We start from the raw sequence: 16,107 nt of genomic DNA on the forward strand, positions 1-16,107 counted from the left end.
AAAAAAACAAGTGGAAACCTAGCCTAAAACTATTTTTCATAAGAATGCGGTGGTACTTCATCAGGATAGTGCTATCAGGGAAATCCTACAGAATGGAGTAGGATACACTTATCCGCTATTCTGTGGATAGGGGATAAGTTATATACTGCTGCAGATATGACGAGCTCACATACTTACATTAGTGTCCTCAGTGATAACATCTGTGGAAGAGCTTGGCACAGAACTAGGAGAGAGTCTTCATCCAGTGACACATACTGTAAGCTGGTTAATACAGAAAGCAGTGTCATAAATATCTTGATGAATGAATCTAAGATTTCTCTATAAAAACACGCCAGGGAAATAAAGGATTGGCTATGTTGAAACTGAACATGTCTTGGCCTTATTTCCCTAAATAACAGATGTTAGACTGTCAGCCCAGTGCATCTCAATGAAATCAGCATGTTTGGAATGTATATAAGGTATATTGCAAGCTTAATCTTTTTCTTACTTTATCTCCTGAAGATCAGGACACTTAGATAATTCTGCAATAAACTGTCTTCCATCTTCTGAATTTGTTGATAAGCCACAGCCACATACACTGAAAAAAATAAAAAAAAATTTTTACTGCATTATTTTGATGCAGCTAAGCATATTTAATGTTTTATATTTAAAAGGGTATTCTTGTATCAGGAAATTTTTATTTAAATACAATCACCCCAAAACTAAAAATTTTCTAACATATGGTTCTTAAACATTGTCCTGGCTTCAGCATGTTTTTGCTTCACTCACCTCTGACATGAAGTTGTGTAGTCCTTTCATTTTTAGTGATGTGTTGTCTCAGTGCCAGGCTCCTCCCCTTCTCCTGGATCTTGTCACCATCTCTAACCATCCCCTATAGCCTACATCACCATCTCACTATACACAGAAATATATCTTTATAGGGGATATAGGGATGAATGGTGTGTTTACTGCATGCTACCATGTGCTGAACAATACCACAATCAGAGGAACAGACAGGGAATGACCACAGCAGCTTTTGAAGACTTACTGGCTGTGTGGAGAGAGAAAGTCTGTTGTGTAAAGTAATGTTCTGCTACAGCTCTGGGCGGGGAACTAACAGTAGTGCTTTTGGAGGGAAGTAGGCAGGGTGGGAGGACTGTGATGAAGTGCTGAGGGAAAGCAATGCATTCTGGGATTTGTAGTACTAAGCAATGGCTCAACCAAGAAGTATAGTGATTATCTGACATGGAAAGAAAGGACTACAGATCCACAAAACAAATAGATTTTTGGTGATTTCAAAACTTTTTTTTATTTTTTTTTACCTGATGTTGGGTTACCTCTGTTAATATGAGATGAAAATAAGCATGGTCTTTAACAGCCTATGCAAATATGGATATACACAAATATATAAAATCTAGTTTGGTGTAGGTTTGAGCTCAATTCTATAAGGTTTAAAGTTTAAACCATGGAACCAGAGACACTACATTACCAATGTTTTCTTAACATAAAAGCTTAGTATTTTGGTCAGATACAACCCGACCAGCCTTGATCCAGGAGATCTTTGTGGTCCCCATTTAGTGTATTCCTGACCTCTTCAGGCCTAAACTTCCACTTGAAATTTTAGATACAGTCAATGGCTGTAAATGTTGGCAACCCTGAAATTTTTCAAGAAAATGAAGTATTTCTCGCAGAAAAGGATTACAGTAACACGTTTTGCTATTCACATGTTTATTCCCTTTGTTGTATTGGAACTAAACCAAAAATGGGAGCAAAAAAAAGCAAATTGGACATAATGTCACACCAAACTCGAAAAATGGGCTGAACAAAATTGTTGGTACCCTTAACTTAATATTTGGTTGTACACCCTGTGGAAAAAATAACTGAAATCAGTCATAACCATCAATAAGCTTCTTACACCTCTCAGCCGGAATGTTGGACCACTCTTCCTTTGCAAGCTACTCCAGGTCTCTCTTATTGCTAGGGCACCTTTTCCCAACAATAATTTTAAGATCTCATTGCTGGCCACTTCAGAACTCTCCAGCGCTTTGTTGCCATCCATTTCTGGGTGTTTTTTGACGTATGTTTGGGGTCATTGTCCTGCTGGAAGACCCAAGATCTCGGACGCAAACCCAGCTTTCTGACACTGGGCTGTACAGTACGACCCAAAATCTGTTGGTAATCCTCAGATTTCATGATGTCTTGTACACATTCAAGGCACCCAGTGCCAGAGGCAGCAAAACAACATCAAACCTCCACCATATTTCACTGTAGGTACTGTGTTCTTTTTTTTTGTAGGCCTCATTCCATTTTCGGTAAACAGTAGAATGATGTGCTTTACCAAAAAGCTCTATATTGGTCTCATCTGTCCACAAGACATTTTCCCAGAAGGATTTTGGCTTACTCAAGTTCATTTTGGCAAAATGTAGTCTTGCTTTTTATGTCTCTGTGTCAGCAGTGGGATCCTCCTGGGTCTCCTGCCAAAGAATTTAATTTCATTTAAATGTCGATGGATAGTTCACGTTGACACTGATGCTCCCTGAGCCTGCAGGAACTTGTCTGGGGCTGCTTATCCACCATCTGGACTATCCTGCGCTGACACCTTTCATCAATTTTTCTCTTCCATCCACGCCCAGGGAGATTAGCTACAGTGTCATGGGTTGCAAACTTCTTGATAATGTTGTGCACTGTGGACAAAGGCAAATCTAGATCTCTGGAGATGGACTTGTAACCTTGAGATTGTTGATATTTTTCCACAATTTTGGTTCTCAAATCCTCAGACGGTTCTCTTCTCCTCTTTCTGTTGTCCATGCTTAGTGTGGCATACATAGACACATAGAAGTGAGCTTCTCTCCTTTGTATCTGCTTTCAGGTGTGATTTTTATATTGCCCACCTGTTACTTGCCCCAGGTGAGTTTAAAGGAGCATCACACATGTTTGAAGCAATCTTCATTTTTCCACAATTTTGAAAGATTGCCAATAATTTTGTCCAGCCCATTTTTGAAGTTTGGTGTGACATTATGTCCAATTTGCTTTTTCCCCTCCTTTTTTTGGTTTAGTTCCAATACACACAAAGGGAATAAACATGTGTATAGCAAAACATGTGTTACTGCAATCCTATTCTGTGAGAAATACTTCATTTTCTTGAAAAATTTCAGGGGTGCCAACAATTACGGCCACGACTGTATATGATGAAACAATAGAATGAGTTATAGGAGAAGAAACAGCAACAGCACTATGACTGTTGCTCCGTTACAAACGGACATTAATGGCTCTTTTTTTTTTCCTACTTTGTCTGCCATGAACGTCTGTTATTGTAACGGAGAAAAACAGGAGTTATAACGGGCAACGAGGATTCTATTCACTCGAATGGGATTCCTCTAATGTCCATTATAAGTCCCGTCATGATAGCAGGAGAAAAAGATGTGTCATGCAGAAATTTTTCTCCCGCTATCATCCTAATGGTCGTCACCTACCGGACGAAAACGGTAGTGTGAAATGAGCGTTAGAGAGATAACATAGGCTATAAAGACTGAACCAGTTTATATAACCTTCTGCATCTGCAGGATAAGATCTATTTAAACCAAAAAGAACACCACATAGAGTTTATGATTCTACCAAATATACAAATTTTTATTGTTTTAAAATACAAAAATAAAAAACACTCAATAAAATATTACTAGCAGGAATTTCCACTAGTTGCGGGGCAATAATATGAAAACACAATTAACTGATTGTGCATACAATAACCACATGAACAGCATAGAGACCACCTTTGCTGAACACTGCTTACTGATACTACCACCTATAACTGCAGGCCTGAAACAGCTGTAGGGGTAGCGAGGCGCCACTGTGCGGACCTAATATGGGTAAGATACTTCTGTATGCATGACATTTAAATACATGGTAATACTATACATAGGACCATAGCCTGTTTAACTCACTGCTAAGCCTCATCAGTCTGGGATATTGAATAGTTGGGATATACTGGAAGCACTGAGCCATATAACAGTAATATCCTGGTTATAGGTGTAGTATCAATAAGCAGTGTTCAGAAAAGGAGGTGTCTATGTTGTTCATGTGGTTATTGTATGCATAATCACCTAATTAAGTGTTTTTTTGTATTTTAAAACAATAAAAATTTGTATATTTGGTAGAATCATATACTCTTTTTTTTTGTTTTAACATGTGTCTGCCTTCTGCCCCACCCCCTCAGCCCAACCCTATATAAGTAGTAGTTAGCTACACAAGGGCCTCTTCTTTCCTAGCAGCCTCCCAGTCTGACTGGGAGCACATGTAAGTGAGCTTTTGCATCCTGTTCACACTGGTGTGGTGCTGTGCGGCATCCGTTGCTGCTGTGACGCCGTGTCTGTGGGGAGGTGCGACCAATGCCTGGTTTGAGTGGCATTGGGGCTGCTCTGCCAGTGGGTCGTTCCCCCTGGAAGCAATTAGATCAAAATACAATTTGTAGATGTGCGACCATGTCTGTTTCTTCTACCTGAATTCACATTGTGTTTTCTATCCCCTCCTGGTTTGAGTGGCATTGGGGCCGCTCTGCCAGTGGGTCGTTCCCCCTGGAAGCAATTAGATCAAAATACAATATGTAGATGTGAGACCATGTCTGTTTCTTCTACCTGAATTCACGTAGTGTTTTCTATCCCCTCGTTTTTTTTTTTTTGTTTTAACATGTGTCTGCACTCTGACCCACCCCCTCAGCCCAACCCTATATAAGTAGTAGTTAGCTACACAAGGGCCTTTTCTTTCCTAGCAGCCTCCCAGTCTGACTGGGAGCACATGGTAACTGAGCTTTTGCCTCCTGTTCCCACTGGTGTGGTGCTGTGCGGCGTCCAATGCTGCTGTGGCGCCATGTCTGTGGGGAGGTGCGACCCATGGACTGGTTTGAGTGGCATTGGGGCCGCTCTGCCAGTGGGTCGTTCCCCCTGTGGGCACGGTGTTGCGATGGTAGTGGTCGCCGCCCAGTGCTACGCCATTTTATGCTAGGGACGTTAGGGACCCAATCAAATTAGGTGGCCTTGACATGGCGAGTGGGCTTGTACCTTTTGATCAAAATGTATACTAACAACCTGTTTGTTTTTTAAATTTATCCTGAGAAGCAATTAGATCAAAATACAATATGTAGATGTGCGACCATGTCTGTTTCTTCTACCTGAATTCATATACTCTATGTGGTGTTTTTGGTATGAAATATAGTTAAAGGAGTATTCCGGGATCTAAAATTTTTACGCCCGCTCCCTTATACATGAATGGAGGGGGAGTGGCGTTACATCACGTCTCCAGTCCCCGAAACCGGAGGTTTCCGAAACTGGAGTTTCAGCTCCGCATACAATGCGGGTGCTTTCAGCAAGATCGAGTGGGGTCCCAGCAGCGGGCCCCCCGCGATCAGACATCTTATCCCCTATCCTTTGGATAGGGGATAAAATCTTAGATCCCAGAACACCCATTTACTAGAGGATTCTGTTACTATGGCAAAGATGGGGACAGTGAAAAGATGAAGATTCACAGACAACATGAGCCTTTCTGTCCTAAGGAACTAATGTATTTAATTATAGGATAAGATCTATGACAAGCTCCAGCATCTACTTTTATATTTCCAGTATTATAATCTATTGCATTTTTAAGCAACTTACTTTATGCTATGGAGATTCCTCTTCTGTGTCAGTAAGTGTGCTAGAGAATTTGTTCCCTTTTCACCAATGGCATTATTGGACAAACTAAGAAACACACGCAGGTGAATAGTAAAAAAAAAAAAAAGATCACATTATAACAATGCTTTAGCCGTGCATAAAATGATGTACAAAATAGTGTGGGCATTAATTCTACCCCAGGACTCATAATCATATGTAAATTCAATTTGGCCACTTGTAAACGTTGTCTGAGGTCACATGACTGTCCTAGGCTATCGGCAAATCTTCACTTCGCAAGACACTTCGCTTAAGCAAGAACAATGCAATACATCTACAATGTATATAATTACTTATTAGACAAGTAGTGTCATAAGGGGGTTCCTAAAGCCAACCAGAGGAAATTATTCTGAAGTCCCACATCCATCTATACAGAACATTGTACATATTTGACGTATCATTAATAAGATCTAATGGGGGATTTGTAAATCATCCCCTAAGAAATACTGTAAGTGGCAAGTAACTAGCTCCATAGTCAATTCCCAAAAAGTTGTATTCTGCTGGACCTTTGGGGTCCATTGTGGTGTCAGAGCCTAGACTCCTTATAAATGAGTGGCTACCTATCAAGATATTCAAAACTAGAAATTGATAGTTCTTACTCAATTTCTTGGATTGATTTGCAGTGCTTCAGGCTTTCTGTAAGATGCATTATGCATTTATGGGACATGTTTACGTATGCCAATCTGTTATAAGAGAAAAGAAAAAGAAAGAAGAGCAGAACAATTAGCAAAACATTATTGGGCTGGGTTCATCTCACATTTTTAGCTTCCAATGTACATGTTCAATGTAGTAAAACATGTAAATAAAAAAGTGTATTCTTTAAATGGATAACATATTGGTGTATTTGTGAAGGAAGCCACTACATGGCATCTGTCACAGGCATCGGTTTAATGGATACCTCATCAGCTTTTATCAACTTTGGCAGCCATCACTCATAGAATATACTGCCATACATTTCACAGATATATTATGAAAAATGGTTGCATACAGCAGGTATCGCTTAAACATGGCCATTGGCATCTGCCCCAGCCTCCAGTTAAATGTTGTAATACCCAGTAATAATATAGACCAATGGGGGGGGGGGATTTTTAAAGAATTTAGCGCCACTTTTATTTTATTTTAGCTGCGACACATTTGCTTAAAATGTGGCACACACTATTAGTGACACATATTTAGATATTTAGCACCCGATTTAGCAACCTGTCTGCCAATTTTTTTAAGAAGGGGCGTGGCTGTGCACCCTATTTTCAAAAGTTTAGCACAAGTTTCTAGTGCACAAAGTGCCGCAATTAATAACAATTATACCTGGGATTAAATGATGTGCTATTTATCCCATATTTTCAAAAGACAAAACACACTTCTGAAAATGGAGCGCAGTTAACACTCTTAGAAGCAAAAAAAAAAAAAAAAAAAAAAAACTAGCACTAATAACACAAGTCTTTGAATATTCCCCCAATGTTTTTAAAGGAAACCTGTCAACACTAAACGGAGTGGCTGACAGTCCCAAAGAACTTAAGGGGTCATCACAAAAAAAAAAAAAAAAAGAGTTCCCGCTAGATGGGTCCCATAAAACTTTATCCTTTATTAAGACATAAAACCATAAAACTGTATCCATATGGCTAGGGGTCACGTAGAATCTGACACGTTTCGCTGACATTAACCTTAGCCATAGATCTACAACAAAGGTTCATGTTACCATAACGCCTGTCCCCTATCCATGTGGATACTGTTATATGATTTTATGGCATAATAAAGGATACATTTTAATGGGATCCATCTAGCTGGAACTCTTTCTTTAAGTCCTTTGTGAGGTGTTGGCCAACCATGACTTTGATGCAAAGGGCAGCCAGTGCTTGACTCTTTAGTAAAGATTAAAAAGATTGTTTCAAAAGTTTACAAAGCATGAAGAGCTACAGTAAAGGTGAGATCAGCATTAGCTACATAACACTGTCAGCAACTCCGTTCATGTCCTAGCGCTGTGTTGTTGTTGTTGCAGAGATGTTGGACATTCTGAAACCACTTTAATCCAGAGGACATATTACCAGAATTAAGTTTTATTTAATTTTAACTTTGCAAGAGTGTCTAGTGCATTTGAAACAGTTACTATAGAAGTGTTAGAAAAGGGAAAAGAGAGAGAGAGGATGACAAACAAGATAATGGAATATACTGTTAGTGACATAATAAAGAACTCGCTTTAACCCTCATGCACTATATATGTCACAATGTTATACCTTCATATAGCATCCACTGAAGTGTGCCAAAGTTATAATTTTTTGCTGATAGTTTCTGTATGAATTTAGATGCATTCAGAGCTAAAGTGTGGCACTACAGACGGTCTAATGCTACCACTATACACCATTATTCCTGAAAAAGAGTACTCAGGAATCGTTTAACACACTTTTTTAATCTGCTGAATGGTATCTTTTTTTTAATTCTTGACTTGCTAATGTTGGAGAGGCATGAGGAAGAGGGATGGGGAATCCAAAAGTGCCTGTCCATCCACAGTCACTGCATGGGCTGAATCCATACTATGTACACTCACTTCAACACGGACAAATACAATTTTTAACATAAACAATATATGGTATATGTTCTTATTACAATATGCACCAAGTTACTAATAAAAAATGACACAGTCCCAAACATAGTGTTGGCACCACACCTCGTGCGTACAGAGATGTATGTGGTTACTGCTTAACAGCTGCGGTATACTTGCGTCTTATAACTTCGTCTGTGCTTGCGTCCAAAGTTCAGTATATGCAATACAATTAGCAGGAGAATAGAAGACGCAGCACTCAAGACGTTGCTTTTCTTTTCCTGCTTTATTGGCCTCTAGCCGGGCAAACACACAAGGGTACACTCCCCCACCAACGCTGGCGAGAAGTAGACTAACAGAAGAAAGCAGACTGGCAGAACTGTATGAAATAGAATTCTAGAACTATAACCAATCTAACCTAACAAGTAGTAATAGCTATAAATGATTACATTGAAAATGAGACTGAAGAAATATTACTTACTTTATGATCTTCAGACTGGGAAGTGAGGTCAGGCAACTGCAAATAATGTGAACTCCTTTATCACCAAGGTCGGTTCTTGATATACTGTGATAACAGAATATGAATGCAATAACCCCGACTTAGAAGTAATACAGTAATTTATATAGACACATTTCCTGAAGAACATGGTTCAGTACTAGGAGTTATTAAAAAGAATCAGTAGCACAGAATTTCAGGCTTCTTTTGTTTTTTTGCATAAAAACCTTGAAACTATATAACATGTGGGTATAGGGGTATATCCGCAGGATAGGGTTTAAGTGTCTGATCGTGGTGGGTCCGATGGTTGGGACTTTCCGTAATCTCCTGTATGGGGCCCCAACTCTGCCGTGGCTCTTCCCATGCAGGAGGCATGTCCGCCGCAGCACGACGGCGTGGCCAACACGGTCCCTCCATGTATCTTTTTGGAAAAGGCAGAGATGCAGCGTTTGTGCATCCCCATGTCTCCCATAGAGCTGACTGGGGGGGGGGGGGGGGGTGTCTGTCAACCTCTTAGTGAGGTTGAAGACACAAGCATTAGCCACGCAGAGCCGCAGCAGTGCTGGGTCCTCGCACGGAAGATAGCAGGAAGTTCCAGTGGTCGGACCTCTGCGATCAGACACTTAACCCCCTCTCCTGCAGATGGGGAATAAGTTGTCTTTAAGAACAGTGAATTCCAATGATCTCTTAAAGGGGTACTCCGCCCCTAGACATCTTATCCCCTATCCAAAGGATAGGGGATAAGATGTCAGATCGCCAGGGTCCCGCTGCGGGGGAGCCCCGGGATTGCCACTGCGGCATCGTGCTATCATTACTGCGCAGAGTGAGTTCGCTCTGCACGTAATGATGGGCACTACAGGGGCCGGAGCATTGTTACATAACGGCTCCGCCCCTCATGATGTCACGGCCCACCCCCCTCAATACAAGTCTATGGGAGGGAGCGTGGCAGTCGTCACGCCCCCTGCCAAAGACTTGCATTAAGGGGACGGGCCGTGATGTCATGAGGGGCGGAGCCATGACGTCACGCTGCTCCATCCCCTGTATCGCCCGATAGCGCAGTGCTGCATCGGCGATCTCGGGGCTCCCAAGCATCGGGACTGCGGCGATCTGACATCTTATCCCCTATGCTTTGGATAGGGGATAAGATGTCTAGGGGCAGAGCACCCCTTTAAGCATTCTTACAAAGCAACCAACATGTAGCTTGTAGTTTACTTAATTCAATAACTCTCCACTACAGATAGAGAGGCTATGAGTAGGAAGATAAAATTCATCTTTTCCAAGGATTTCTGCCAATAATATATTGTCTCCCCACCCATTACAGAGTTAGATACAGGAGACGGCTGACTGGCTACCACCCTTATCAATGTATGCCAAATAAACCAATAAGAAAATGCCCCAGATAATGCCCACTTTACTTTTGACCTGTGATATGATCCTAGTTATAGGCTATACAGTATAATCATATCAGTTTAGCTTTATACCAGGAAAAGCCACATACATAAATTATCTAGACCAGTGTTTCCCAACCCAGTCCTCAAGGCACACCAACATTAGGGTTTTTTTCAGTTACTCCATTGGAATAGAACAGGGAAAAATTAAAATCCTGGACTGTTGGTGTGCCTTGAGGACTGGGTTGGGAAACACTGATCTAGACTATATACAAATCTATGAAGTGTGCCTAGTAACTCTGGCTCCAAAACTGTTTTATCACTCCATCTAGAATATGCTTTTTAACCTATATATATTCAGTTTTAGATCAACTTTTGTACAAAAGGCTAGTGTTAAAACCAATTGTCAGATATCCCCACCCTTCTCCACTTCATAACTCTTTGGGGGAGATTTATCAAAACCTGTGCAGAGGAACACTTGCCCAGTTGCCAATAGCAACCAATCAGATTGCTTCTTTCATTTTTAACAGGCCTTTATAAAAATGAAAGCAGCAAGCTGATTGGTTGCTATGGGCAACTGGGCAAGTTTTCCTCTGCACAGGTTTTGATAAATCTCCCCCAAAGTATGTTTACCTTAGCCATTGACCCCATAATGATTTTTATATGTGCCTCTTCCCCTATTAAGTTTTTTTTTGGCATGAGATAGGGTGGAGCAAGTCTTGTTGAGATAGGGTGGAGCAAGTCTTGATATGGGCAGATGTCACCCTGCAGTCCTGAGTTTTTTAAATTGAAAGTTTTATACATTTTCTAATAGAAATAACAAACAACAACATAAAATGGTACAAACATATTGCAAATGATACACAAATGAAGGCACTACAGGTGAACACCCATACAAACTGCAAGTAACCACATCTAGAGTAATAAGGGGACATTTATCAATGTTTGCTAATGTATTCCTTTTTTTAGTAATTTTTTTCTTAACATTTTTTTGCTTATGTGCGACTTATTTATCAACTGGTTTCAGCCTATTGATACATTTCTTTCACGTAAGCAATTTTATGAATTTTTTGCTTTGGTAGTGGCTTTTTCTGCTCCATGTCTGAGCTGGAGTAAATTTAGTAGGTTTTTCATGTAATGCAACTTTTTTTTGCTACTTTTGCACTTGATAAATCTCTGACCACTGTAAGTCAAAAATCAGTTTTTGCTTTGGTAAGTAAGTTTTTTTTTTTTGCTTAGGGTGCTGCACAATCAAAAAGTTGCACAAAAAGTAGAGTAGTTGCACATGCGACTTTTTTGCAGCAATTTTAAGCAAAAAAAAAATCTACTAAATGCTTTGATAAATGTACCCCATAGTGATTGAGAAGTCACTTAAACTATAGCAGCATAGATACAGAGGGCCAAAGAAATGTATGGCCGACCAACACATCGGTTCCCTAGAGTAAGAACATTAATAGAGCGCCCTAAGGGTGCGTCCACACTGAGGAATTGGAGAGGAATCCACACGTATGTTTTTTTTTTTTTTGCTGGACATCAACCACCAATTAGAATTTCCCTTTCTATCAATTTTTTTTCGCACGAAATTTTCGCTCAAATTTCACGCAAATTCCGCGTGAAAAATATTTCGAGTGGAATTTTTTTTTACCATTGACTTCAATGAACTTCTGTTCACGTATTCCGCAAGAAGAATGGACATGTTCTTTCTTCTAGTGGAACGGAATTCCGTGGCGGAATTCTGCGACCGGAATTTATGCAGTGTGAACAGTGCAGAGGAAAATACATTGAAGTCAATGGCGAAACAGATGTTAATTATTTCTAAGCGGAGAATTCAAGAGGAATTACTCGAGTAAATTACTCAGTGTGAATGCACCTAAGATAGCTCATCGAGAAAGCAAGAGGGGTCCCTAATCATAAAGCACAAACCTAAGAAACAAAGCAAAAACACAGGACAAGAAAGCACAAAGGGTTAACAAGGGAACAGGAAAAAGGAAGGGGGTTAGGAAAAGAGGAGGAGGGAGGAAAGGGAGGGGCAACAGGAGATCAGGGGGCCACAGGATTGCCAGAGTCAAGCAGGGCCCAGTACTCAGGTGTCGACTGGAAAGCCAACCAGTCAAACCATGTCTTAGTGCAGCAGTCACTCTCCTCAGGCGTCAAAGTGTTTAATTCCTCCATAAGTTGGAAGTAAACTTCGGCAAACCATTGTCTAGTAGTAGGAGGGTCTGTCGATCTCCATTTATGGGTTATAACTGATTTAGCCGCCTGCAGAACATAAGACAACAGGAATTTCTGATAGGAGGTGGAGGAGATGCCAAACTTAAATAAGAGGGCCATCTCCGAAGAGTCCGGGACAGAAATACCGGTGACCATGCAGGATGTGTGACATACCATAGACCATACACAGGTTGTCTCTTTTGCTGGACAACCCATTTATGGTGTATTCTTGGGCATATTTGATGCACAGATTTTGAAGCTGCAGATTTAATCTGTGTTCAATCATTTAGTTTACACTGGAATCTGCATCGAAAAATCTGCAGCTTCAAATCTTGTGCATCAAATATGTGCAGGATACTGTACATGTGCATACACCTTTAATAAATAAAGTAAAATGCTTCAACCCTGGGTGAAACACGTCTTTCTCAGACTTCTTCACAATGAGAATTTATCTCACCTCAGTTCAGTAAGATTTGCGCTGTGTTTAATCATAGTATGTAGAGACTCCAACTTATCTATTTCCAGTCTGCATTCATCAAACCTGAAGCATAAAAGGCATTTGTGAGAAAAATATCTGATAATAGGATCTATGCATATTGTGGTATACAATTCTACAGTTTGTATATATTTAGCCTGCAGATTGGAGATTTAAAAATAATAAGGGGGAGATTCATCAAAACTGGTGCAGAGGAAAAGGTCGAACAGTTGCCCATAGTAACTGTAACGCCGAGCGCTCCGGGTCCCGCTTCTCCCCCGGAGCACTCGCAACGTTATTCTCATGCTTGCAGCGCCCCGGTCAGACTCGCTGACCGGGAGCGCTGCTCTCTGTCTCTCGGCGGGGACGCGATCCCCGCGGCGGGACGTGCCCGCCCGTGGATCGCATCCCGTGTCTCTCACGGGCCCCATCCTCCTGCTCAGTCCCGACACGCGCGGCCCCGCTCTCTAGGGTGCGCGCGTGCCGGGTCTCTCAGATTTAAAGGGCAAGTGCTCCATTAATTGGTGCCTGGCCCAATTAGTTCCAAGCACTCCCTACACTATATAAACCCCCTTCCCCTTCCTGTCCCTGCCGGATCTTGTTGCCTTGTGCCAGTGAAAGCGTTCCCGTGTGTCCTTTGCCAGTGTATCCAGACCCTTGCCGTTGCCCCTGACCAGGAACCGTTGCTGCCTGCCCTGACCTTCTGCTACGTCTGACCTTGCCTTTTGCCTAGTCCTTCTGTACCGCGCCTGATTCAGCAGTCAGTGAGGTTGAGTCGCTATTGGGTGGAACGACCTGGGGGTTACCTGCCGCAGCAAGTCCATCCCGCTTTGCGGCGGGCTCTGGTGAAAACCAGTAACCCCTTAGATTCCGTTCCCCTGGTACGGCCCACGCCATCACCTCACTGACATAGAGGATCCACTACCTGTGTCTGCCCTGCATACCACTCTGGATCCTGACAGTAACCAATCAGATCTCTTCTTTCATTTTTTTTTAAAAGGCCCCTGATCTGATTGGTTGCTATGAGCAACTGGTCAATTTTTCCTCATCACAGGTCATTATAAATCACCCCCTATGTTCCTATCCCAAAGGTCAGACTCCCATTGGTCATCAAGTAATAGCATCCTAGCAATATGCCACCACTTTATCGCATAAGAATACCTCTTAAAGAGGTACTCCACTGGAAAACATTTTTTTTTTATCAACTGGTGCCAGAAAGTTAAACAGATTTGTAAATGACTTCTATTTAAAAATCTTAATCCTTCCAGTACTTATCAGCTGCTATATGGTCCACAAGAAGTTCTTTTCTATTTGAATTTCCTTTCTGTCTGACCACAGTGCCCTCTGCTGACAACTCTGTCCATTTTAGGAACTGTCCAGAGGAGGAGAAAATCCCCATAGCAAACCTATCCTGCTCTGGAAAGTTTCAAAAATGGACAGAGGTGTCAGCAGAGAGCACTGTGGTCAGACAGAAAGGAAATTCAAAAAGAAAATAACTTCCTGTGGACCATATAGCAGCTGATAAGTACTGGAAGGATTAATATTTTTAAATAGAAGTAATTTACAAATCCTTTTCTGGCACCAGTTGATTTAAAATAAGATGTTTTCCAGTAGAGTACCCCTTTAAAGGTGTACTGTGGTGCAGGACAACTTATCCCCTATCCCTAGCTCTCCCCATGCAAGGAGCTATGTCGACCAAAGCACAAAATGGTGGCCGACATTCCCTCTGCATGCATCTCTATGGGAGAGCAGTATTCATGTATCTTCGGTTCTCTCATAGAGATACATTGAGGGGGCGTGTTGACCACCACTTCATGCAGGGATCAACAGTCTCCTTGCATAGAGTGAAGATCGAACCATGTACTAAGTGAGAGCTAGGCACAAGACCTTCTTTAAATAGGGGATATATTGTCCTGCACCCCAGTCCTCCTTTAGGGTACGTTCACACATACAGTATCCTGCCCAGATTTGATGCACAGGATTTTCTGCTGCAGATCTCAATGTAAACTAAATGACTGAGCTCAGCTTCTAATCTGCAGTTACAAATCCTGCACATTAAATCTGTGCAGGATACTGTACGTGTAGGTAGGGTAGGGTCATGCTTAACAGATGTGCAGTGTATTTTACGCAGCGGATCCTCCAGTGACCCGACTTATAGTGTGCCTCCAGCTGTTGCCACCCCTGCACCGCTTTGCTCCCCTGGCCTGCTCGCAATGCGGGGGGTGGCAACAGCTGGAGGCACACTATGGGTCATAGAAACATATAGAAACATAGAATGTGTCGGCAGATAAGAACCATTTGGCCCATCTAGTCTTCCCAATAATCTGAATACTATGAATAGTCCCTGGCCCTATCTTATATGGAGGATAACCTTATGCTTATCCCATGCATGTTTAACCTCCTTCACTGTATTTGCAGCGACCACTTCTGATGGAAGGCTATTCCATGCATCCACTACTCTCTCAGTAAAGTAATACTTCCTGATATTACTTTTAAACCTTTGCCCCTCTAATTTAAAATGATGTCCTCTTGTGGTAGTTTTTCTTCTTTTAAATATGCTCTCCTCCTTTACCGTGTTGATTCTCTTTATGTATATGAAAGTCTCTATCATATCCCCTCTGTCTCTTCTTTCTTTCAAGCTATACATGTTAAGGTCTTTTAACCTTTCCTGGTAAGTTTTATCCTGCAATCCATGTACTAGTTTAGTAGCTCTTCTCTGAACTCTCTCTAGAGTATTTATATCCTTTTGGAGATATCTCCAGTACTATGCACAATATTCCAAGTGAGGCCTCACCAGTGTTCTGTACAGCGGTATGAGCACTTCTCTCTTTCTACTGCTGATACCTCTCCCTATACATCCAAGCATTCTGCTAGCATTTCCTGCTGCTCTGTTACATTGTCTTCCTACCTTTAAGTCTTCTGAAATAATTACTCCTAAATCCCTTTCCTCAGATACTGAGGTCAGGACTGTGTCAAATATTCTATATTCTGCCCCAGGGTTTTTACATACCAGGTGTATTATCTTGCACTTATCCAAATTAAATTTCAGTTGCCAGAGTTCTGACCATTCTTCTAGTTTCCCTAAATTCTTTTTCCATTATGCGTATCCCTCCAAGAACATCAACTCTGTTACATAGCTTTGTGTCATACATTACCAAAAAGACATATATTACCATCGAGACCTTCTATAATATCACTAATAAAGATATTAAACAAAATTGGTCAAAGTACAGATCCCTGAGGTGACTGGTGACAAGACCTTTCTCTGAATGTACTCCATTGACTACAACCCTCTTTTGTCTGTCACTCAGCCACTGCCTAAT

The 16,107-nt window shown here is 41.4% G+C and overlaps 1 protein-coding gene across 10 annotated transcripts in view; it reads right to left on the reverse strand.

Annotated features, from left to right (window-relative positions):
- NLRC5 (NLR family CARD domain containing 5) overlaps positions 1-16,107 on the reverse strand; it is a 247,515-nt gene that overhangs the window by 45,045 nt on the left and 186,363 nt on the right. For 9 of the 10 annotated variants that reach the window (XM_056526173.1, XM_056526171.1, XM_056526178.1 and 6 more), the window contains 6 exons: positions 12,767-12,850; positions 8,696-8,779; positions 6,278-6,361; positions 5,625-5,708; positions 488-577; positions 178-261 (listed from right to left, as the gene is read on the reverse strand). In XM_056526173.1, coding sequence (XP_056382148.1) covers positions 178-261; positions 488-577; positions 5,625-5,708; positions 6,278-6,361; positions 8,696-8,779; positions 12,767-12,850 — 510 coding nt within the window. The remainder of the gene's footprint in view (positions 1-177; positions 262-487; positions 578-5,624; positions 5,709-6,277; positions 6,362-8,695; positions 8,780-12,766; positions 12,851-16,107) is intronic. The other variant, XM_056526179.1, reaches the window with a different exon arrangement.

Source organism: Hyla sarda, chromosome 6, assembly GCF_029499605.1.
Source record: "Hyla sarda isolate aHylSar1 chromosome 6, aHylSar1.hap1, whole genome shotgun sequence".
In the NCBI taxonomy this organism is placed as follows: Eukaryota; Metazoa; Chordata; class Amphibia; order Anura; family Hylidae; genus Hyla; species Hyla sarda.